At 41.6% G+C, this 25,154-nt stretch overlaps 2 protein-coding genes across 2 annotated transcripts in view; one reads left to right on the forward strand and one right to left on the reverse strand.

Annotated features, from left to right (window-relative positions):
• LOC101868299 (nodal modulator 1) overlaps positions 1-392 on the reverse strand; it is a 29,481-nt gene extending 29,089 nt beyond the window's left edge. Inside the window, exon 1 of the mRNA XM_031044012.2 lies at positions 211-392. Coding sequence (XP_030899872.1) covers positions 211-354 — 144 coding nt within the window. The 5' untranslated portion in view covers positions 355-392. The remainder of the gene's footprint in view (positions 1-210) is intronic.
• On the forward strand, positions 128-24,743 carry LOC101874161 (multidrug resistance-associated protein 6). The gene is made up of 31 exons (XM_034065550.1): positions 128-618; positions 1,751-1,927; positions 2,282-2,407; positions 2,795-2,932; positions 3,969-4,094; positions 4,671-4,732; positions 5,540-5,671; positions 6,258-6,470; positions 7,176-7,353; positions 7,805-7,966; positions 8,992-9,084; positions 9,463-9,666; positions 10,233-10,379; positions 11,109-11,196; positions 11,489-11,558; positions 12,237-12,363; positions 12,797-12,973; positions 13,407-13,574; positions 14,708-14,891; positions 15,357-15,420; positions 15,945-16,065; positions 16,361-16,568; positions 17,691-18,001; positions 18,742-18,941; positions 19,374-19,500; positions 20,172-20,273; positions 21,006-21,152; positions 21,633-21,791; positions 22,030-22,196; positions 22,628-22,822; positions 23,356-24,743. Exons 1-31 carry the CDS (start codon positions 517-519, stop codon positions 23,462-23,464), a joined length of 4,584 nt encoding a protein of 1,527 aa, XP_033921441.1. The 5' UTR covers positions 128-516; the 3' UTR covers positions 23,465-24,743.
• Positions 24,744-25,154: the final 411 nt, after the last annotated feature.

The raw sequence follows: 25,154 nt of genomic DNA on the forward strand, positions 1-25,154 counted from the left end.
TCCGAAAAAAATGCGTGAAGAAGAACCTAATTCAACTGAAACCAGGCCGCAACCACAGCCAGAGGCCATGGCACACAGGCTGCGGACAAGCAGCGCAGCCGGGTGCGCAGGCTGAGGCTCTGCAGCCAGGCAGAGCACGAGGAACCAGGGCCTCCAGGCGCCCTGCTCCGCCCGGCCCGGCCGGCTGAAGGGACGGGCGGTTGCGCCCACCTCGATCAGGGAGTAGTTGATCTCAACATCGGACTTGACGAAGCCGCCGCAGCCCACGACGATGTCCTCGGAGCCCCGCGCCAGGACGCAGCACAGCGCGCAGACCAGCCCCAGGGCCAGCCCCGCGGCCGCCGGGACCCGCATCCCGCCGCCACCGGCTCCCTGACTCAGCGCCACCAGCCACTCTGCCGGAAGAGCCTGGCTAGGCTGGGCAGGGTGCTGCCCCCTGCCGGCCCGGCTGGCTGTCCTGCCACCAGCTCCCCGGAGCTCTCGTCCCGGCGGCGCCTCCCGCCTCCTTCAGACGGGATGGTAATGGGCTCCCCGGGGCACCAAGACGAGGGCTCGCCTGCCACCTCAGCGAGTGCGATGGCTGCCAGCGGTGCGCTGTGCGGCTCCGCTGCCTTCTGGGTGAGTGAGCGAGCGGGTGCCGCGGCACCGTCCCGCCGGCGCCAGAGCCCCTCCACAGGCCTGCCAGAGCCCGGTCCGGACCCACCAGCCCGCGAAGGGAGCGAGCGGCGGCCAGACCCGGGCCGACAGTGGGGTGCGGGGGTTCCGCCTGCATGGGGCCGCTCCGCGGGCAGCACCCCCGGGGGCAGGGACCGAGGGGGTATCGAGTAAGGCACAGATACAGTGTGAGCAGCGAAGTGTGTATCGAGTAAGGCACAGATACAGTGTGAAGCAGCGAGGTTGCTGGAGCGGACTTTGCCTCCCTGGGGCTCACCCAAATCCCTGGGTTTCTGTCAGTTACTGCAAATCTGATGGGAGTTACGTGGGAGCCAGTCCCGTTGCACTGGTGGCAGGGTACTGAAATCAGCCCCTTCCTGAGTGACCCATTACAGAAATACCTTTCAAAGGGTTCAATGAGTTATCAGTACGGACTCACATGGATTTCCATTCTCAAGGTTGATAAATTCCTATAAGAATTTGTGAGCTGTTACCCGTTTCCTCTTTCCATCGAGTGCTTGCCCTAATCTTGATTTGAATCATCGCCTTCACATAAAGGGCTTGAACCATCTCTACAAGATACTGAAGAAAAAACACCCTTACCTGTTCATCTGCAATGTTATTATGTTTGCAGATGAGATCTAACTATTCAGTCAAAAAAATACTGAAGAATTATAAATGCAGCCGAGGAAATGCAGTTGTGATGCACTTTATGCACTAGGACACTTCTTTAATCCTAATCTCCAGTTCACCAGTCATGCCCTCTGATGGTTCCCAAAAGCTGATAATATTTTTGTTCCCAAATCACTTTTTCTCAATTCACATTTCATAACTTAAATATCCTTTTTTTTTTCCTAATTGTGATACATGATAACCTTTCTTTGGCACCTTTCACTTTTCCAACATCCCCCCCTTTCTACTTCCATTGTTCCAAAAACTACTGCTGAGTCCAAATGATTTTCACATTTGAAATGCTAAATCAAATTCCTCTAACATTATAGTATATCTCAGTTGTAGTATTAGAAACTTGCATTAGCTCATGAAATTCTGCATATGTTGGCTTTACTGTTTCACTTCTGTGTTGATTCTGTGATAGGACTGGAACCAGACGTGGTACACAAACACCCCGAGATTTACCTGGTGCTTTGAGAGTACAGTCATTGCTTGGATCCCTTGTGCCTATCTTTGGATCTGTTTTCCTTTCTACTACTTGTATCTTCGACACAAAACCAAAGGCTATATCAGGATGTCCCACATCTTCAAAGCCAAAATGGTAAGGGGTGGAGGATGGGTTTGATCCTAACCTTATAATATTGTTGCAGAACTTAATTTCGCTGTATGATCAGCTCTTTTCTGATGATCCATCTCTGTGTTTGCTTTGACATTTACTGACCCAGGTGAAGTCCAGTCAGTATAAATCAAGTAAAATTTTAGGATGAACTGTCATCAGAGCTTCTCCCCTGTACTTGCATTTGGTTCCTGCTACTTCCCAGAATGCTGTCTGTCCCAGACTTGCTCTTCTACCTCTACAGTCTTACTGCCCAGGCTACTTGGAGCACACAGTTCAGTAGATTGTCTCATCATCCTTTCATTCCATTTCAACATGTGTTTCCTGCCTCTGACCCAGGTCCTTGGATTCATCCTGGTAATACTGTGTTTTACTAATGTCTTCTTCATCCTGTGGGAGATAAGCCAAGGAATTCCACGGGCTCCAGCATTCCTTATTAGCCCTGCTGTGGTGGGAATCACAATGGTAATTTTTCCTTTATTTTGTCTGCATGTGGCCCAGCTTAGCCATGTGGTTAGCATAAACACAGTGTGCAATGTGGTTTGGTTTAGAATAAAATGGGATTCCTGTTCAACCTAAATGCCTGTCTTACCCTCCTGTCATTGCATCTTCATAGCCTAGATCCTCCCACTTGTAATTTTATTACGTACCCTTTCTGGAGAGACATTCTTGAGTGCAAAATTGCACATAATGCTTTTCAGTTTTAGCCTTTTAGGAACAATACTGAAGTTCTGAATATCTTGAGATGTTTCAGCTAGATCTGATTTTTCCTTATTGTATTTGCAATTTGATAGTAATGTTTGGCATTCCATGACCAGCTATTTATTTGGACAAATTTGTACTTTCCTGCAGCTCCTTGCCATGTTCCTTACCCAAGTAGAAAGAATGGTTGGTATCCAGTCTTCAGGCATCCTGTTGATTTACTGGCTGCTCTCATTCATGACTGCAGTTGTGATGTTTAGTTCCAAAGTCCGAAATGGCCTGGAAAGAGTAAGTGAAATTACATATCTTTAACCTACAGGGGTATGAAGTCTCTAAACAGGGCACTTTTGCTTCATTGACTGTGAGGTGGAGAACTCCTCTCTTAAAATATGTGCTGAGAAAAATGATTAATGACAGTTGTAATCTCCATCCGTGGTATCCCTTTCAATGTAGACAATGCAGTTTTCTGAGAGCCTGTTGGACTTCATATATATATAAAAGCAAAAGGAACATGAACACTGTCACTAAAAACTGACCATACAACAGATTTCATATGAGCATAAATATGCTCTATTATACATTTTTATTATTTGGGTATTTGTGATGAAAGTTTACTTGTGGAGAAGTGCTGGCAGGGTTTACACATCTGACAGACAGTTCATCATTACTGTTTTCCTCAGGTAAACAGCTGTACCTTTCCTTCACAACAAGGAGTAGACAAAAGCTTATGTTACTTGCATGTTTAAGTAATAGGGAAAAAATAGGTGGCCACTAAGCAAATGACAATTGGCAGCTTGCTTGTTCCTGTTGTTTTGAATTATACTTGGGCAGCAGGTCTTTTGTAGAAGTAACACTTTGCCACTTCCTGCTACCAAAATACAGCTCCAAAACCAATCTTTTTTCTTGTTTTTTCCTTCTCTTTCTCATTCACAAAATTAATTACAGCACCCTTCCTGGAGCCCATCAGACACACCGTTTATAATAAAACATGGCAAGTGTTTCATTATATCAACAGCTTCTATCCATTAGAGCACCCAAGTTTTCTTGAATAATGAATGCTGCAGTATGGATGTCTGACTTGAATAGAGTGCTATGAAGTCTTATAATAAAACCATCGCTATAAATAAGAAATGTGTCCATTATTTAGCATTTTCTCATATTCCAATTTCAGGAGTTATCTATTTAAGTAGTTCTATATAACTAACTGTTTAAAATACATCTCATGCTTTGAACCAAAACTCAGAGCTGGTGGCTAGTAGAACCATTCTCAGTTGATTTCATGTGAAGGTTCTTGCCTCATTCTCAACAGTATTTTGTTTCTTAGGGCTTCCTGGAAGACCGTTTCCACCACATTACTACTTACCTTTATGCTAGCCTGGTGCTGGGAGAACTTGTGCTATTCTGCTTAGTTGATCACCCTCCCTTCTTTTCGAAAGCTGCCAACAATCCTGTAAGTATAACGTAGCTTTTCACGATGCATTGCTTCGTGGCTCAAACAGGAAGTTAAATTTATGGGGATATGCAGGAACATGAGCATCTGGGAGATACAAGATGCATCATTCTTTGTAAAGATTGGCAGTTTTAAAAGGTAACCAGCAGAATTTTGGATAACAGCACTCTATCTCTCAATGTATGTTTTGAAAAACTAAACCCCTCTTCTATCCATACTCATCTTTATTTTCATTGAAATGAGTAGGTGGGCTTCCATTACTTCCCCATGTTCTCGTGAGCAGTATTCTGGTTGAGGTATGAGTATGGCAGAGCTCTGTGATTCAGAAAATCAATGTCTTGGAGTATGAAGAATGATTATTTTTTTTCCTCCAGATAAGACATTATTCAAAGTCTCATTCTCCAAAATCCTCTGGTCTCATTGAGCCTCCACAATACATTTACACTGTCAGAGTCAATGAATGGGGTGTGTGTAACTTTGGTTGCTTTTTCTGGGGAAGCACAGAAGGGAATTACATTTATCTGATGCAAGCCCTTTTCTTTATATAAATATCACCCATGTTTTTCCTCCCATCAGAATCAGTGTCCAGAAGCAAGCAGCTCTTTTCTTTCCAAAATCACATACTGGTGGTTCTCTGGGTAAGAAAAAGATGTGGTTTTGTTAGAATATCAGAAAAACAAACAAACAAACCTCAAAACTAACTAAACAAGCAGCATAGGAGAGGGTGTAGAGAGACAGTAGGAAATATTTCAGCCCCTGGGTTAGTTTATGCAGTAAGGGTTTAAATTCTTTCTCTGGGGACTTAAGGTATTCTCACAAGATCAAATTATAAAGAATTAACTTACTTTTCTCAAAGTAGTTTAAAACACAGATTTGTGATTCTAGATAATTGTCTTCCCCCCCTCCAGCTGCCCTTCCAGTACCCTCCCAATCTTGAAACAGACCTCAGCAATCTCAAAAGATGACTGTACAGCCACCACAGCCCTATCTTGCCTGCAGACCTTCCCATAACAAATGCTGGGCAAGGGGGAAATAGTGAGGTCCAGCCTGCTGCTTAGGAATCAGAAGTAAAATGATGACATACCTTGGGTCTAATGTCTGCTATGGTAAGACCTCGTATGCATTTCACTGAGACACAGAGTAAATTAAACTGAACTTTGTCCCCCACTGCCAAAGACCCAACTCTCAGTATGGACTAGAAACTGGGGCTTACTTGCAGATCCTCATTGTATTCACAGAACATAGCATAGAGATTTAAATCAAAAGTGCTGTTCCTGAGCATTTATATTTATTCTGGGAAAGGACAGCCCTGAGTAGTGTTTTATGTATGTAGGTCGCTATGTGCTCACTATGATGCACTAACTTAAAGCCTATCTGTTTTCAAAATGTTACAAGCACCACAAATCCTTCTGTGCTTACCTTACAGCAGTCTGTGTGTTCTCCAGGCTCCTCTGGAAAGGCTGTCAGCAGTCTTTGGGGGTGGATGACTTGTGGCCAGTGAGGAAAGAGGAATCCTCTGAAGAAATTGTTTCCTGGGCTGAAAGAGAGTGGAGGAAGTGTCATAGTAGAACCCAGCAGTGAGTACTTAACCTAGAGAATGTGTCATGGGCTCAGCTGGACAGTTTCTCTCTTGCCTCTAGATGATACAAGCAAATATGCTCACTGGTGCTGGTGTGCCATCTCAGAACAGGCTCTAAGGCCCGCTATTCCCTACAGTTTGCTAGACAGACTGCTTCAGCATAAATTCAGGCTCTGAACGTAAGCTCCACCAGGTGCTTCCTATCTGGGTAATACAATAGTTGAAAGAATCAATCCCACTGAATTATTTGTGCATTAAACAAGAAGCAGAAAAGGATGGCATATATAAAATGGTCCAAGTAACACCCTATGAAAATCTGGGGATCTTAAGTCTTCAGTGGGTGAGTGCTCAGTGAGTTCCTTTGTGCAAAGTCTGATTTTAAGTGTTGAAATCTGCTGGAGAACATCTTTCCATTTCTGGAAGCACAGAATTGTAATTTTTTTGTGAGAGGGATCATTTTATTCTGAGCATTTTTACTGGACATGGCATAAAACCCAGTGTGAGATATTTAATCATTTTTGAAAGCACAGGATTCCCAAGCTTTCTCCAGTTGTGATTAGTTTTGTCATTGCTTCTTTCTTTAGAAAAATTGAGTCTGCTACATTTAAAAAGGGTCAGAAGAGTGAAACTGGCATAGCAGAAGCTGAAGAGATGGAAGTTCTACTGCAGTCAAAAGAAAGTCAGAGCTGGCCCTTATTGAAAGTGTTTTGGAGCATGTTTGGAACCTATTTCCTTCTCGGCACTGTCTGCTTAGTTATTTGTGATGTCTTCTTGTTCTCCATCCCAAAGTTACTGAGGTATGTACGTATTTGTAATGTATTTCCGTGACCTGCAAGATTGCTGTATGCATAAGCTCAGACAGAGATGTCTGTGTTTCAGCAGTGGAAAGAACAGGCCACACTGAACCTTTTAACAGCTTTACTTGATTAGGAGTGAGTTATTTGATGGTTCATACCACATCATTTGCACAGGCTGTCAGCCAGAGGCTGTAGTCTTAAGGCTTCATGTCCCCTGACTAGTTCTAAAGAGCACAGCTGTGCATCCTACACATCTTAAATAGCTCCTTTAGTCAGTTGACATAATGCTTTGTGGGTTGTGTTGGTACAACACCACTGTGAGAGTATATTTTCAAGGGCTCAATCACTTTTAAGTCATTAAAAGAAGTTCTGGAAATGTCAATGACTTGCTTAGATTATGGCTTTCAGTTTGCATATTACTGACAAATTCATAAAATTCAGGAGCCATCCTTAATACTGAAAATGAGGTCTCTCCCTTGAGAGGATGTTGAGATCAGAAATTGCTTCCAAACCAAGAATGACTCAATGTCAAAAAGCAGGATATTATATAATACAGGATACTCAGTGGGGTTTTTTTTACAGTTTTTCTCCTATTTTACAGATAAATATCAGCCAGAAAAAATACACAAAAAACCCTGGCATTTCTGCATTTTTCTGTGTCTGATATTCCATCAGTTCTACCAACATTTTGCTCCTGTCTTGCAGCCTTTTCCTGGAGTTCATTGAAGATCAAGAAGCACCTACCTGGCATGGCTACTTCTATGCATTCAGCATGCTCCTTTTGGCTTGTCTCCAGACTCTGTTTGAACAACGATACATGTACATGTGCCTTGTTCTGGGGCTGAGACTGAGAACTGCAGTAACAGGGCTTGTGTACAGGAAGGTGAATCTGTAGCTTTCTTTCATCTTCATTCTTTTCTAGCTCTGTGTTGTTAGTTATATTGTTGGTACATTGTTCTTAACAGGGGAGATGTTGTTAGAAACTGCTTTTGGGATGTAACTCTGTGCTATATTAATCTCTGAATATTATGTGGGAGAAATTTTATTACTTATTTTTCATATCTTACCTTAAGAAAAAGCCAAAAAAAGGAAAGAGGGAAAGCAACATAAACTTCCTTATAGTGTAGATTATGGCTGGGGAAAGGAGTAAATTCTATGTCTTAAAGTGAAGTCATAGCCCAAACAGCAGCATGTTTTCAGTACCTAGGATTTGGCATTTTCCCCCTTGCTTTTGGTTTTTTCCTTCTTTGTTTATAAGGAAAATAAAGTTGTTTTATTTTTGGACTAAAGCTACTGTTTGATGATGCCTTTGATTTCTTCTTTACCCTGTCTAGATCCTAGTTATGTCATATGCATCAAGGAAAGCAGCAACAGTAGGTGAAATAGTTAATCTGGTGTCTGTTGATGTCCAAAAGCTAATGGATCTGATTATCTATTTTAATGGGATTTGGCTCGCTCCTATTCGGATCATCATCTGCTTTGTCTTCTTGTGGCAGGTAAAATACTATGACGGTACTTATCAATCCCTTTCTATTCTAGGTATCAAACAAAAAATGAGTTTTCAAAATTCTTAGAGCAGGATTTTCTCAGCAGCATAAAGCCCTATTTCTTAGAACCTGTTTTTGGCAGCTCACCAAATGGAAGCATGAGCACTATAGAGACAGATGATTACCAGGAAGTTTGCAGAAGCCTTTGAGACCTTCCTTTGCTACCCCGGATGGTCTGTGCCTCATGTCTGGCAGGATACAATGATGCTGGAAAATTAATACCCATGGTATAGGCTGTTGAAAAAGGGTCATCCCTTTTCTAGTATTGTTGACAAGATGAATGTGGCTGCATGTAGCTGGAGCACAGTTAACACTATTTGCTCATATTCACAGACTATTTGTGTAGAAAATACTTTTATCTCTCTAGGTATACCAGCACTCGCCTCCCCAGCAAACGTAAGCCATCTGATGCAACTAAACAATTTTTGATATGTAAAGTCATTATGAGCCCTGGTGTCCAAGACCTGTCCCAAGAGTACATGGCACAGTATAATTCTACCATTTCACCTCACTAGTTGATGTAAATTCTGACAGGCTGGATTGTTTGTGCTGCAAGAATAGTTTGTTGTGGGTTTGTTTTTTGAGCAAAGGCTGGGTTTTGTTTCGGGTCACTTACTTAGGCCAGCCACAAGATGTCCTCCTTAAAACATCCAAGAACGGATTGGAAGAAGAAATTATTTGAATTGCCAGCTGTGCTTCTGGATCTCTTTCAACACTCCTCTAGTTCCTAAAAGGGTAACAAATAAGTTCAGCAGAGCATGATAACACGAGTTACCCTGGCTGGAGGGTTAACAATCCAGAGTGCTTAGGGAGCACAATTCCTAGGAAAGGCAAAAGCAAGATTAGAGTAAAGCCTTCGCCATGAGGGATGTTAGGCATAAATTCAAGTAAGGCAGAGAGTAGGTAAGCAAGGGGAATGTAAAACAGTAATTTCTAGTAAGCACTGGAAGTTCTTCCTCTTTCTCTCCTGGCAGCTTCTTGGGCCATCTGCCTTGACTTCAGTTGTGGTATTCCTTTTTCTTTTGCCTCTGAATTTTGTGATCACAAAGAAGAGGAGTCAGTTTCAGGTACCTTTTGCTTGATAAAAATGAAGTGTTTTACTGACTTGAATTATGTGTTGGCTTAATATTTATTATTCATGCTTATCATGGATTTGAAGCCTGCAGATGTTCTTAAGGTTTACAGTAAACTCTTACTTGTTCAGTCTTTTACCTGGTTTGCCACCTTTTCTGTGGTTTATATGAATTGCCAGAAAAATAAATCTCTGAAGAAGAAAAGTGAAGTGTTTCCCAGCCTGGAAGATTATGAATAAAAACAGTATACACAGCTCAACTGCAGGGAAATTTATTCAGGATACATAGGCAGGAGAAAGGTGCTTTTTTCAGAATAATTGCATTGTTAAACATTGAACCTATTAAATGATAAAACTCAGATATTTATTACAGGAGACCCAGATGAAATATAAAGATGAGCGAGCCAAACTCACTAGTGCCTTTCTCAGTGACATTAAAGTAATCAAACTGCATGCCTGGGAGAAAACCTTCATGGAGAAAGTGCTTGGTATCCGTAAGCAAGAACTTCAGGCCCTAAAAAGATCTCAGATTCTTTTCTCAGCATCTCTAGCTTCTTTCCATTCATCAACTTTCCTGGTGAGTGGTTCACTTTCCTATATAAAACATGCACTGTTACTTCCATTTCTCTTTGCACCCCTGCCTGCACAGATTTTTCATGTAGGACAGTTAAAGATAATATCTGCGTGGAGCATTGGTGGTGTCACAGGAATTGCTGAGTCCCACCAGTGGAATCAGCCACACAGACGTTTGCACTGTTATAACAGTTCCATGGACAAGTCATCTGGTCTGGCAGTGTGTTCCAGGCAGACTGAGCCTGCTGTGCAAGAGTAGCTACACAGGCCACTTTTGCACTTGCTCTTGCAGCTCAGCTATGTGTGTTTTCAATGGGAAATGGCTGTGCTTTTACCCTGCTCTGGTTGCAGCAGCAAAACTCATTTAAATGTCAAATGATCACTCTTGGTTTTGTCACCAACATCCAAGATCTTTGCCTATGATACTTTCTGGACAGGTACTGTGTATATGTGTGATAGCCTGAATTTAACTAAATGGGTTCCAAAGTCTTTAGGAAGGGGCATGTCACCCTTGAACTATTCTCTTCCATGTCTGCAGCAAATGGTTAAATTTCCTCTGCTTCCTTTCAGATTGCATTTGTCATGTTTGCTGTGTACACCCTGGTCGATAACACACATGTCCTGGATGCTCAGAAAGCCTTTGTGTCTGTAACACTGATCAACATTCTCAATACTGCGCACTCCTTCCTGCCATTCTCCATAAATGCTGCTGTTCAGGTTAACTGCAGGCTATGTTCCTTTTCCTTTGGCCATAAGTGGGTTTTTTACATATCACCATTAACAGGTAAACGCTGGGATTTCTTAGGGCTCTGAACGTCAGCTGTTATTTGCTATTATGAAACAGTGAAGTGCAAGGACTTACAGCTATAGGTATGTTTTAATAATGGCTTTTCAGAAAGGCTTCATATATTAGCAAAATAGTCAGCAGTAATAGCTCTTAAGTCTTTCGGAGCCAATCATAAGCACCATTAGATCTCAGAAGTGCTTCTAGTTCTGTTTTTAATCATAGACATCAGAATAGATGAGTAAAATCTATGGTAGATCAGTGGAAACCCTGCTAGCACAGGTCAAAGAGAAAACCAAATCATTGTCCAGTAAGAAATTAGGAAATTCATTTCCTTCTTGCACCCCAAGAAGACTGTCATAACTCTTCACATACAGGAGGAATCACTGGAAAGGTTGCAGGATGAATTGGAGAAAAAAGCACCAATTTTCACTGTGTGAACATAAGGGAAGATGCAGGGAAGAATAGGGGTTTTTGCTAACCCAAGTGGAAAAACGCCAGTTGACATAAGAGCAAGCTGCATTTGCCCATCTAAACCTACAGCATCTGCAGCATAGCACTTAATCAGCATTCTAAGTGGATCCTCAAGTTGAGTCTTCACTTTGGATTTTAGCTGCCTCTCCATTCTAAACCTTACTCTTTTTTATGCATCTTTGTTTCAGGCCAAAGTTTCTTTAAACCGCTTAGCAGCTTTTCTAAATCTGGAAGAACTGAGTCCTGAAAGCTCAAGCAGAAATACTTCTGACTGTGGTGAGTTTTTGTCTTATGAGAGGAACAGCTTCCATTGATCAGCTTCCACTCTTAGGGTGCCTACCATAGTTGTAAGAGAAACATGTTTGCCCCTTACTGTCACTTTATCTCTTAGGCTCAATTATTTCTAAGGATGAAATCTAATTAATTAAGTAATTAACTCCTATTTTGATACTTAAGGTTCTTTTTATGTAATATAAATACACACTGAAACACAGTCGCATAAATAGGGGTGTATCTGTATCTACCTTTGCATTTACAAGGGTTCTTTCTATTTCTCCTCATATTTTAGCACAGGCAAGTATCATCATAAGAAATGGGACTTTTTGCTGGAGCAAAGACATTTCTCCTTGTCTTAGAAGGTACAGACCTTTCTTTAGTCATCTCAATTCTGTAGGTCAGGGTGGATGCTGAATTAACTGATTCCCTGGGGCCTCAGTATGAAACATGTAAAGAATTCTGGGTTTGCTTCGTATTTAACATTGAATTCTGAAAATTGTGAAGTCAGACAGAACGTAATCTTACTTTTATGTTTGGAAGCACATAAATAGGAAGGTTCCTGTATCTGGATACTGCCTTAATATGCAGACTACTTTCTTTACACAATTTTCTTGTCCAAATGTGAAATTACAGCTATTTAAGTCAAAAAAATAGAATGCAGATATTATATATGACATCACTACTTGCTTATTTCAAAAGGCATTGCCATTTTATAGAAGAAACAGTGTTGAAAAGTTCTGATCAGGAATGTTTTACATCCAGTGCTTTGGGCTAACCAATCTCCAGAATGGTGATCTGGCTTTTAAATTCAGATGGGGATGCAGATGAAGGCTTTCTGATTGGAGGCATCTTTGAATGGATGACTCCTGCTGCAAAATCTCAACATGATGGAAGACTAACCCTGTGCAAGTGAGGCCTCAAGCATGAAATTAGGGGGTTTAGTTGGTACATTTTAATTGCTACAATAGCAAGTATTTTGGTGATTTTCTTTTCAGAAATTGTATCTAAAAGGTGATAAGAGACTAACCTTTTCTCGATAGGATAGATCTTACCGTGCCCCAAGGCTCCTTGCTTGCTGTGGTTGGCCAGGTGGGTGCTGGAAAGTCCTCCTTACTGTCAGCCTTACTTGGTGAGCTGGAAACAGTGGATGGCTACGTGAGTGTGAAGGTAAATTTTCCCGTTTGCTTCTAATTAGGCTGTCTGCAGGAACAGTGAGGTATTAACCAAGGTGTCAGATACTTGATGAAAGCCCATTTACTGCTGAATTTTAACAGAGGCAGTATGTAGCAGTCCACATTTAATTATCTGAAGGTGCTTAAGACTTCTTAGATTAGCCTGGTCCTTAAGAATGGGAATCAAATTCCATTTCCCACTCTAACAGAGAACTGAAGTGGCATCCTGGTAAACCACATCACATACTTGGACCTCTGTTTCTTCCTCTGTAAGGTAATGAGAGCACAGACTCATGTTTTGTAAAGCCCTCCAATTCCAGATTTCTATAAATCTAACTGGGAGAGTTTTTCTTCAAAGACAGGTTCCCCCAGTGTCAAGCTGAGCTTATGAAACAGATTGTTAACATTGTTCCACTTCGTTTTTATAGGACACTGTAGCTTATGTCCCCCAGCAAGCGTGGATACAAAATGCTTCAGTGGAAGACAATATTCTCTTTGGGAAAGAGATGGATGAAACATGGTTCAATACAGTGATAGATGCTTGTGCACTGCAACCTGATTTGGAGAGCTTCCCTGCAGGGTGGAAGAGTGAAATAGGAGAGAAGGTACTGACCTAGGCTGATATTTTGGCCAGCTTTTCCAAGAGTAGTTGCAACTGTGGGTGTCCTGCAAAACACCTACAAAAGCAATAAACTTGGAGGAGGCAGGTTCTCAGTAATTTCTGAGAAGTCAGGACATGATTTAATGGGGTCTGAAGCCCACCTCCTGACATTTAACCTACCTAGAGATACAAGAGATGCTTAAGACAAAAACCAGCAAACCCAGGTCATTCTTGGATCATCTTTTGCAGGAGAGTGGAGTTGCTCAAGAAAATTCGTCTCTGCATCTCAAAAGCACTATTTGGATGGAAGGAGGAAGGAAGGGAGGGAGGGAGGTGCACTGATATAAAAATAAGGAAGTCGTAAAACCACAAATGAAGCCAACAATTGGCAAATATGCTGTAGCTTTGGAATAAACACTCTCAATACATTTTTACAGGGAATAAATATATCTGGAGGGCAGAAGCAAAGAGTGAATCTTGCTCGTGCTGTGTATCAGAAGGCTTCAATTTACCTGCTCGATGATCCCCTCTCAGCTGTTGATGCCCATGTTGGACAGCACATTTTTGAACATGTTCTTGGACCCAATGGCTTACTGAAAGACAAGGTATGTTATAAATCCTGAACTTTAAAAGGTGGTACAATGTATCTAATTAAAAAGGTCTCAGAACATTTCCAGTAAGTTGGGTTACTCACTTTTATGCTAGAGGCAGCAGGTACTGCTGTTAGCAACAGTGAAATGGATAACCTCTGCAGTCCATACAGCACATGGAAGTCCTGCAGTGAATCTCACCTAGGAGGAGCAAGACTGAAAAGTTCAGCTCTCCTGAAAGACTGTCTTTATCCTCATGCAAACCATATGCCTAGTTCCAGCCTTACTTCTACAGCAAGTTTATAATTCTTTGGTCCTCCACTGACATTATCCTATTCCCTTTTTGAGATTTATTTCTAGTATAGTTAGGAAGATCTGACTGATCTCTTCCAGCTCATTGTATTTTACTGTGGTGTCTAATCCCATCACTTTTGAATAGTTCAGTAACACTATTACAGTTCTCATCATCCAGATATTCATCACTTAAAACTTCAGTATTAAAATCCATCTTAAGCACTTCCATTCTTTTCTGCATTGGTTGCATTTTGTTGTTCTTTAGTATTTCTCTGCTGTCAAGCTATCTGGATAATAAATGTGGTTATATGAGAAAGGAGGCAAGAGCAGCTCTGTTTGCTTCATGGTATAAATTACCTACAAATACTTGATTCAGTTTCACATTGTAAAAGGAAAATTGGTAATTTCTTTTATAGAAAGTCCAATTAAAGCAGGTATGTCTGGTTACAAATACCTTTCTCTTCATGTGGATAGTTTGCAAGTATCAGAATGTAATTATTGTATTGAAACAGAAAGACTGGAAAAAAAAGGTAGCAGGCTTAAACAGTACTCAAAGGGCTAGCCTGGGACTTCAGGTTTCAGCTCCCATCCTCACTCTTCACTGTGCATGACACAAAGCAAGTTGATTCACCCCTCCAATCGCCAGTTCTGTACTTTCAAAATGGGCTCAAAGCTGTGCTGCAAAGATAAGCTTCATCAAAGAGACAGTCAGAAGTACTAGGAATAACAGAAGTGTCTCTCAGTTAGCAAAACTCACACTGAATACGTGTCCTTCTTCAGAAGTCAGCTGAATGACACAGCTCAAGTGAGCAGGGGAACACCAGAACAATTGTAACTGTTCCCTCTTTATTCAGACTCGTGTGCTGGTTACTCACACACTCAACATTTTGCCTCAAATGGATAACATTGTTTTCCTGGTGGATGGAACAATCTCAGAAATTGGTTCCTACCAAGAACTTCTACAGAGAAATGGGGCCTTTGCAGAATTCCTTCATTCACACGTTACTGCAGAAGAGAAGGCAGGCACTGGTTTTCCAGGTAACCCAAATGAATTGCTGTCATCCTTCCTAGGTCTATCATTCAACTGTTTCCTTAGTAATATACTGGGTTAGAAGAGGCATATGCTGCTGCTCACAGCTGGGAAGAGGAAAAATAGGATAAAACTGGAAAAGGTATTCATAAACTTGGGGGGTTTAATGGACATTTAAAGCCAAGATCCCATCACAGTAAGCTGTCATTCTGAGTGTGGAAAAATATGCTTGTCAAGTTAGCCTGACTCATCACCTTAAAACTGGTTCTTGAATAAGCAGCTCCATCTTAGTAGACAATAGCCATGCAGTAAACAGAATTACCCACTGCATGTGCTATTCTTCAAGCCTCACCTTGATATTTCTACCCTTAGAAACAATTCTTTGTAATGAATCTTTATATTACCACTCTTTCAAAGGCTATACAGTGCAAAACAGGATTGTAAAGCATTTTTTTAAAGCATTTATTTCACAGGTGTAGGAGACACCAAAGGCACCATCGCCTCTAGAAATGGTTCATCGCAGGAGAAGCTCTTTAGGTAAGCTTGAAATTGTCTCAGATACCAAAAAACTTGCTCCAAAAGTTCCAAAAGCCTACGTGGAGGGTCTTACTGATATAATACAAGTTTGGGTTTGATCTGTAAATTAACAATAAATGAATAATAATTAAGAAAAGTTCAAGAATAGATGAGAAATTGATCTTGAATGTGGAGGTTGACTAACATTTTCTCCATATTTTACAAGGAGCCAGAGTTTGTTCCAGAGCTCACATACAAGGCATGTTGGTACATTTGCTTGCTGTTCCCTTCCCAGTGAGGCTGTAAGGTCTGACTCAAACTAGCCATGTTTACTGAATGCTTTAAGCCTCTGCTTGTTAATAGCTTGGCAGAGCCCAGTCCCTGTGACAAGTGTGAACAATGGTTGGGGTCACTCTGGAGGATCCTGAAAACTGCAGCCCTCAAAAAAAGGCACAGATACAGGGGTGGATGGGTAAGGAGACCCAGCTTTAAAATACTCATTGCTTTGGCTAAAAATTGAAAGGATATTTGTTTTCTTTGTTAAGTGACAGTTCAGTCAAATCTGCTGCTATGGGAAGAGAAACCACTCCTGGAAGTCAAGACTCTACCACTGCTGCAGCCACCAAAGGAAGATTAACCAAGGATGAAAAAACTCAGCATGGCAGGGTAAGCAAAGCACCTTCCTATAAAGGCAAAGACACATACCATGGGTTCATTACTGACCACTCACAGCAGGCAGGTCAGCTCACTGCCTAAGTTGAACTCCAGAGAAGTCAGCTGAGCTATGCAAGTTTACCCTATAAGTGAGACACAGTCATTTCAGCGTTATTTTACATAGCAGCTTCTCTGCAAACTGTATCTCCTCTGGAGGCCCCGATCCAAGCGCCAGGACCAAAACAGAAATAATGCACGTACATTGCAGAGCACATTATGGAAATGAGAGGGAAATGTTTCGCTCTAGGTTCATACTTCAATTTATGCAGCCTACCTGAAGGCAACAGGCTTACCATTGTGTGTGTGCATCATTCTGTTGTTCACGTGTCAGCAAGTGGTGTCATTTTTTCGTGGTTACTGGCTCAGCCTGTGGACAGATGACGCTATTCACAATGGGACACAACAGCACACAGAGCTGAGAGTTGGAGTCTTCGGTGCACTAGGAGTTGTTCAAGGTTTGTTTAACTTGTTCACCTAGCTCTCTGTGTTTCCATCCCCCTTTCCCATATCCAGGATGCTTTCTCACAACATAAACAAATTCATACCCATGGGCTTTTAGCCTCCCAGGCTTTTGGCACCAGCCCTAAAGGTTTGGCATGGAACCTAAAACTACAGTCTCTGACACACAGAGAGGATTTCTAAGGGATCTGAACAATATTTCCAGTGTTACTGCCTGAAATTCTACTTCATGGTATGCCAGAAGTGTTCTCCTGTGCCTTTCAGCAGACCATGATCAATAGTCTCTTCCTCTATATTTCCTCCCAAAACTAAATAATCTGAGCCCTTAAAAAACATTCATCAATGGGAGAACTACAGCATCCTTATTTTTCTTCCCTACCCCTTGTACCCAACATCTGGATATCTTTCTTCCTCTTACTGTCTCCATTCTTCCAATATAAATTAATCATATCAAAGTGCAAGCATGGTGGCTCTTTTCCATGCTGGACTAAATCTTGGCTTAGGTCTTTTGAGTGTAAAAGAGAGGGAAAAAGAGGAACTTGTGGAATTCTACATTTCTTTAAGTCTATCTTTTAATATGACCACAATTCTTTTGGTTACTCTTAAAAAAGAAACTTTAAAAAATCACTTGTTTCAGGACAGAAATCAAATCTGGAAAACTCTCAGCCCAAGTGACAAAAGACTGAAAAGGTTTTGAACAAGCTGAAACAAGTGGGAAGGGTTTGGTACCTTTTTGTGTAACTGAATCCATAGGCAGGAAATCTGAGATTCTGAGTAATTCAGTGTAATTCCAGCCAAGCTCATTTTGTGAAGAATAAAGAATTTATCCTGCATGTTTAAGTTGCTGAATCCATGGGCCCTATGAAACTTAACTCAGAAGGTCTTCTGCCCCACTGTAACTACCCTATGGAAAGGGTAGTTTATGCTGCAGCTATGAGGCTTGGCTTAATTACTATCAAAGAGAAAGTCAGCTCCTTTCACTAGTACAATATTCACAGTACTAAGTGAAAAGTGTGATATTGCAAAGGAGAACTCCAGGGTAAGTTTGTTCTGTGGTTTAATTCTATCCCAGCCAAAACCAGGACACCTAGCAATAATGATTATTTTTGATATTGCAGCCCTTGGCAGATTTGCCTCCACAGCAGCCGTCCTTCTAGGTGGTGTGTTAGCATCGCAGAAGCTGTTTCTGCAGTTGCTGAGGAATGTTGCTAGATCTCCAATGGTCTTCTTTGAACAAACACCCATTGGAAACTTGCTGAACCGCTTCTCCAGAGAAATGGATGCTATCGATTCTGTCATTCCTGACAAGCTGAAGTCCTTGCTGGGATTCTTGTTCAACGTGCTGGAGATCTACCTTGTGATTATAGTGGCTACACCAAGGGCAGCAATGGCCATAGTGCCCTTGACTCTTCTTTATGCTGCATTCCAGGTAGGAGGAGCTTATAGAGATACACAGACAGGAGAAGCTGAAGCAGCACAGCCATATCCCTGCAAAATGCTTCCTTTTATTTCTTAGGAGCGGAGACATGCAGAAACTAGTTTCATCATCTCAGATTGCATCTGAAGAAGAGCAGTGTCCATGGCTCTTCCCACATCACCTCAGCCTTCCAAAGCATCCCAGAGACCTCACAAAGAGGCCTCTGCTTTTTCAATACCCAAATCAGACCCTACCTAGAGTTATATTCCTTGTCTCCATTAGTGGAAATACAGTTATATGAAGACCAAAAGCATTTTGTCTTTCCTCAAGAATTCCTACACTGCTTTTTAATGTATCCATGTATGTCATGCAGCTCCCCCACTGGGTTCTGAAATACTTTACCAGCTAAGACTAACAGAAGGGCAAGTAAAGGTGCAAGTATGCCTCTGTTCTCCATCAAGCAAAGAGCTGGTCTGCAGGAGAAAGAGTGTAGAGGCTTTGCGAGTTCAGAGTACCCTGGCTTCTCTTCATTAACTAACCACAGGGTAACTCTTAATGAAAATAGGATAGAACACAGGCAGAATCACTACCTCACCTTTTAAGGGCATCTCTTACCTGCACATTAGGTTTTATAACACTAGTATAGTATGTACTATTGCACTTGTTGAAGCCTTCCCAAATTTTCTGTGGGGCACCTCCATGGAAGTCATAAGCCTTCTAATCACTTTCCCTTCCACTTCCCTGTGTACCAGCACTTCTACGTTGTCACCTCCTGCCAGCTGAGACGCATAGAGGCAGCCAGAAGGTCACCCATCTACTCCCACATTTCAGAAACCTTCCAAGGGAGCAGTGTGATCCGTGCTTACAAGGACCAGGACAGATTTATTTTGAAGAGCAACTTCCTAGTGGATGAGAATCAGCGAATATGCTTCCCTGGAGCAGTTGCTGACAGGTACAAATCTGTAATGTGAAAAAAATATATGTATATATTACTCTAATGGCCTTGGTGAGTGGAGATATGAGGCCTCTGGTATATGCACAACCCAGCAGACAAAGCTATCAGGAGTTGGTCACAAAGCAAATGAGTACCACCAGGAGTAAGAGATGTTAAACCAACTCATCCAAGAACCTGTGTGCTGGCTGCTCTTATCCGAAAGACCTTGGACAAAATCCTAACAAGACCACAATCAAACTAGTTTAGGCAGATTGTAGGCATTCTAGAGCTCCAAGGGAGCTGAATAGGAGCAACCAGGGCATGACAAGCTTTGTTGAGCATACTGTATCCCAGCAGCTCCACAAGTGTTTTGCAAAGTAATCACAGATTCTGGTTGGAAGAAGGGAGGAGGGCATCCAGCAACAGTCCTGTACTCTCTTTCTCTTGCAGGTGGCTTGCTACAAACCTGGAGCTTCTAGGCAATGGCATCGTGTTGTTTGCAGCACTATTTGCAGCAATGGGTAGGACATATCTTAGTCCAGGAACTGCTGGCTTCTCCATTTCATATGCTCTTCAGGTAACTCAATGTTAAAATAGTGCCATGCTTGCCTTTTAGCAAAAGCAGCTTGCATTTTAATTTCTGTTACCATTTAATTTCTACGAAATCATTAATTATTTCTGTAGCTTGCTAGATGCCTTCTCCTACCAAAGCCTGCTATCACTGCTGAAACCCAGAGCATCTGTTGCACATGGCCCCTTAGAGAATGAATCTCATAAACATATGCACCAGCCATCTTTTTCCTTCTGTACCTGAACTCACATGGAAGTCTCAGCATGTTCTGAGCGACTGAAGTAAGGACTTCAGCGTCTCTCTGTCTTGCTTGTAGACTAGGTCCACAATAGCCTAAAAAACAGCTACACTTTCTTTTAGTATCCAAGTAGTAGCATATTGTTCTCTAGAGGCTGTGTGAGAAAAAGCTATGGGGGGAACTGGCTAGGTTCTTTAATCACAGATTCCCAAGGGTTGGAAGGGACCTCGAAAAATCATCTAGTCCAACCCCCAACACAGCTTTACAAACTTTCACAGGGACGCATGGCTATTTTTTAGCCTTTTAGGGATGATTTCTGAAGTAATCAGCTGATAAGGAGGTCTGCATAAATAAACACTAAGACAAAGTACCAGGTACCTTGGAAACACAGGTCAAGACTTATTTTATCTGCCCTACTGCTTCTGTTTATTTCTGCTAGATAACTGGTGTTCTGAACTGGATGGTGCGCTCCTGGACAGAAATAGAGAACAACATTGTTTCTGTGGAGAGAGTGAGGGAATACTTGAGGACTCCTAAGGAGGTAGCTAATCAACTATTGTCCTTACTAGCAGAGGTCCAAATGGGTGCAAACTAAACAAGTAACTTCCCTGTTCCACCTGGACAAACACTCTAGTTTTCCCCTTCTAAAAGGCCAGTTACGTTTTCCTTCAAGAAAGGGTTTAAAAAAAGCATTTGTTTTTTATCTAGCTGACTAGATTTGTTTTATAACCTCTGATCATCATTATTTCCTTAAGCGTTAAACATTAGATTGCCATTAAAATAGCTTCACTTGGTAACACTCATGGAATGAGCTGTATTTTCTGCCCATATTTGGACTATTTATTGTGCGAGTTCAGATGCAACCTTCTGATAATTGATGGTTGCTAGATAGCCTTTTAGCCACTAGAAGTCTCCAGTGCAATCATTTCTATTCTGTAATCATTAAAATTATTTCTCCATATGCTGCCCTGAGACCCTATTAAAGGAGACTTTCATGGTCCTGTTCTTTTTTTATTGAACCACCTACAAAATGTCAGAACTCTGACATGCAAACAAATGTTTATCCCCATTTTCAGTTAAGACAATTAGCATCTTTGTATAAAGTCAGCATTTGCAATATTAAAGTTAAGAGGCCTTTTTCTCTGGTGAAAACAGTAAACAGATTGGGGGATTTCGGCACAGATGTCTTCATAAACTGCTTGTTTCAGTATGGCTACTTGATTCGGTAATTTAAATCAGCTTTATAAATTGCTGTTTGTTTTCGTCTATTTAGGCACCCTGGACTCTGAATAACAAACTTCAAGGTCAGGTTTGGCTCACTGAAGGAAGAATTGAATTTAGAAACTATAGTTTGCGATACAGACCAAATTTGGAGTTAGCACTGAAACATGTCAATGTAACTATCAAAGGGCAAGAGAAGGTAAGCAAAGCCACTTGGTTCAGAAGAGCTACAAAGTATGAGTAGTGATCAGATCTGGGTAGATAAGAGTCCCTGCCCTGCACCAACGTACGCTAAAGTATGAGCCCACTGCACTTCACATCTCTCCTAATATGAAGTAGTGTTTCCAGGACTGTTGCATACATACATGCAGCATTCTTCTGAGTGAAGTTTCACTTCTCAGAAGTTTAGTAGTTACACAGCAAAGGCATTTCACTTTTTAAATCAAGGCCCTGTTCTAGCTGCTAAGTCTTGTAGTTACTCTTCCCATCAAAATCTTTCAAGATTCCTTTTCATACAAAACAATTACAACCAGACTATGTGAATCTTGAACATCCCTGAAGATCTCATCCATGCAAAACTGTCTCTCTTCAAAAGGTCAAGAGGAACTACATGATAGGTCTGTCCAATTTTGGAAAACTCTCAGTATCAAAACTAAAAGGTTTCCATTGCTCTTTACAGATTGGCATAACTGGAAGAACAGGAGCTGGGAAATCTACTCTTGCTGTGGGATTGCTGCGATTAGTGGAAGCTGCAGAAGGAGTGATCCTAATTGATGGACTAGATATTGCTCAACTAGGTCTCCATGACCTTAGATCCAAGATAACTGTCATTCCCCAGGTATGAAATTAATTTCCAAAATGCTTCAGCAGTGTTGTAGGTCTTAACACCTAAGAAAAGTTTATAAAGATTCTTTGAGAGGAGGCACATTGGAAATTTCAAAGTTGGAAATAACCTCTATGCTACCCTAGTCTCCTGTTCAATGTAACTTTAGCCACAGATTTGCACCCAGCAGGGAAAACAGGAGAGATGGTTTTTGGAACTCATTTCAGGAGTTGTTTGTACTGTCTCTGTTCAGGATCCAGTCTTGTTTTCTGGCTCTCTAAGAATGAATCTCGACCCATTAAACCAGTACACTGATGCAGACATCTGGACAGCTTTGGAACTGACTCAGCTCAAGAACTTTGTTGCAGATTTGCCAGATCAGTTGGAATATAAGTGCACTGACCAAGGGGAAAACCTAAGGTACCTTATCTGTAGAAAGACAGTGGCAGGACAGCGCTAGCCCGTAGTCTAGGAGAACATGGAGCTAGTGGGACAAGGAGTCCGAGTCATGGAAAAAGAAAATGGTACCCAAACAGCAAATTGCTGCATTACTGTCCTGTTTAGCAGCAAGAAATCAGGTCATGAGACATCAAGTGGAAGACCTCTGATACTTAATCATTATGATGACTTGTGTTTGTGAAGTACTGTTCCAAGTGCAGATCTCTTGGGGCTATAATAATACACTCCCTTAATTTCCTTAGGCTGTTTCATGCTGTTACCTGCAGTGCCACCAGCCTCAATCACCCTTTCAGAGAAAGGGACCAATCACCTTTTCATTACTTTTTTCAAATTAATCACGTATTCTGACCCAGGGAAAACTCTCAATTTACCATCCCTCTTCTTACTTGCAGCACTGGTCAGAAACAGCTGGTTTGTCTGGCAAGAGCACTTCTTCGGAAAGCCAAAATCCTCATTCTGGATGAGGCCACAGCAGCAGTAGATTTAGAAACTGATCTTCAGATTCAGTCCACCCTGAGGACTCAGTTCAAAGACAGCACAGTGTTAACAATAGCTCACCGGATAAACACCATCATGGACTGCGACAGGTAATATCTTCATCCACTTACCTAAGGAGGATGAAAGATAGACACAGGCAACCTATGTGAAAGAGACAAACCACACAGCGTTCATAACAATTTGATTTCTGTCCTTTTCTTTAAACCTCAAAGCTTTGCTTTAGAGACTGTAGAAGTTATCTTAAATCAGCTAGGCACCAGCAGGTTAATCAAAGATCATTTATTCCCATATGATTCATTTCATGCTGTGTCATACCCCTCTTTGCCCCTCACTGACAGGATTATTACAGCCTTGCATCATCTGAAATACATGTTCACAAATCTTACTCCAGTCTCAATTGCCAAACAGCTCTTCCCTCCCCCCCAAGCTCTGTTCTTGAACAGTCACTCGTCAGAAACCTATTTCTATCCCACAGCTGTTTCCCAGCTGAAAAGCTGCTGAAAAGCTTGATTGAATAACAAGCAAGTACAGAAATTTATTTTAGAAATCAATGGAAATAACTGAACTTTATTATAGCTGCTGGTACGTCCCCAAGCTTACACTTCTGTTTTAATGTTCACAGGATTTTAGTCTTGGAAAATGGTCGGATAGCTGAATTTGATACTCTGGAACACTTAATAGCTCAGAAGGGATTGTTCTACAAACTGATGGAAGAATCAGGCTTTGCATGACTCAGTCATGGAATATGCCATAATGCCACAAATATCAGGAATAATTCATCTCGTAATTGAGTTGTTATCTTGGTTTCACTCTAAAATGCATTGCACAACCAAATCTTGGTTGAGGTACAACTACAGTAAGTAGATGAAAAGGGATGACTTGGGATGGAGGTTATTTCCATAGGAAACTTAGCAATTCCATTTTCATTGTTTCCAGATACCAAAACTTTACCCCTCTGTTGCAAGTGAGCCAATATGAACTTAAAACACCTTGTTGCTTTTATGATATAAAAGCAAACAAGCCAAAAGACCACAGCATGTCGGATTACTCTATAAATGAAGTTCAAACCTACTGCCATACTTAAAGACTGCACAGATTCTTTTTAAAAGCCAACAAGGTTTTATGGACAGCAAGCAAGAATTTAACTGGTAGCAAGGAAACTTAAATGTTTACAGCTTGTCCTGAGTTTCAGGCAGAACAAATTTAGTCTTTTGACAATGTCCTAATGACTGCACACCTGAATGTTATTCTTACACAGATGTGGACTCCAAGGCAGCAGCTAGATCTAGTCACCCAAAGTGCACAAGCATGGGGATAATAGGGAAAAGAAAGTGGGCTGCCCCCAAGCATGAGAGAGAATGGCTGCCTGTGGGCCCCCATCTCTTTCTGTGTGAGCTTTAGAGGGGCCTTGAGTGAATTGTACTGTGCAGAGGGCTAACAGAACTGCTGGAGGAAGGGAGCCAGCTTAGATAAGGGCTCTCTGATGCAGGATAGAGTAACTTGGCTGGGAGTGGGGAGCAGTGTGTCACTCCTTCTGCTTGAAGGCTTGGAGAAGCCCTGCTGCCAAATGCTGGTTGGTCACTGAAGTACATGTGCAAATGCCAATAGTATGTCCAGATTGAATTTGATCACAAGGAATATTTGAGTGGTGGGAAGCATCCTCCTCTAATCTCTGAAGCATGGCAGTCCAGCAGATGGGAAAAGTACCAGGGACTCACTCACCTGTCAGCCTGGTGGTTCATTCCTGGTTTTAATTCTTGCATGCAAGTTTACCTCCTGCATGTGCCTCTGGCATGGACATCTTCCAGATGTTGCTTTAACAAACCAAAGCAGCAGCTGAAAACAAAGCCTTCCTGGGCTGCCCACAGTGCAAGGAGCTGCAGTCAGAGCTGTCCCCAAGTCTCTCCTCAGGAATCACAACAAGACAATGTGACAAACAATGACACTGTGAAATACTGCTGTTTACTGTGACTTTTGTTAAAGGACTTAATTTTCTTGAAAGCTGAAATAAAATCAGAATGAAGTATTGAAATGGGTCTCTTCAATAAACTAAAGTAAATAGAGTATAAAAAGGAGTAATGGGGCAGGACATGGGAAAGTTCAAACTGGTAAGAGTCAACCCAGACCAACAAAACCTAGCAGTTTCTTATCCAAGAGCTGTTTTGTAGGCTGTTCACCCACGTTAAGAGCAGTTAACAGTTTCTGCTGACCAAATGGCTAAGATATCAAAGTCCAATGCCTGCTGCTCGAACACCAGGAAAGAGGCAATTTTTTCCCCCTTTACTTTCTCCAAACTTTGCTCAAGTACAGAAGAAAAAAATCAAACAACAAATGCAAGATATGAGCACTCAAAAAGTTTGTCTCAAAACCAGGAGCATCTAGAAGTAGTGAGATAAGTATTTTTTCTTTTTAACTGAGGTA

The sequence above is a fragment of the Melopsittacus undulatus genome, chromosome 8 (genome assembly GCF_012275295.1).
Source record: "Melopsittacus undulatus isolate bMelUnd1 chromosome 8, bMelUnd1.mat.Z, whole genome shotgun sequence".
Taxonomy (NCBI): domain Eukaryota; kingdom Metazoa; phylum Chordata; class Aves; order Psittaciformes; family Psittaculidae; genus Melopsittacus; species Melopsittacus undulatus.

Excerpts from the sequence above, each read along its gene's own strand:
- LOC101874161 (XM_034065550.1), top strand. The coding sequence starts at position 517 with ATGGTAATGGGCTCCCCGGGGCACCAAGACGAGGGCTCGCCTGCCACC. Across the intron at positions 1,928-2,281 it reads ACATCTTCAAAGCCAAAATG|GTCCTTGGATTCATCCTGGT; the intron begins GTAAGGGGTGGA and ends CCTCTGACCCAG. Across the intron at positions 22,823-23,355 it reads ACCATCATGGACTGCGACAG|GATTTTAGTCTTGGAAAATG; the intron begins GTAATATCTTCA and ends TAATGTTCACAG.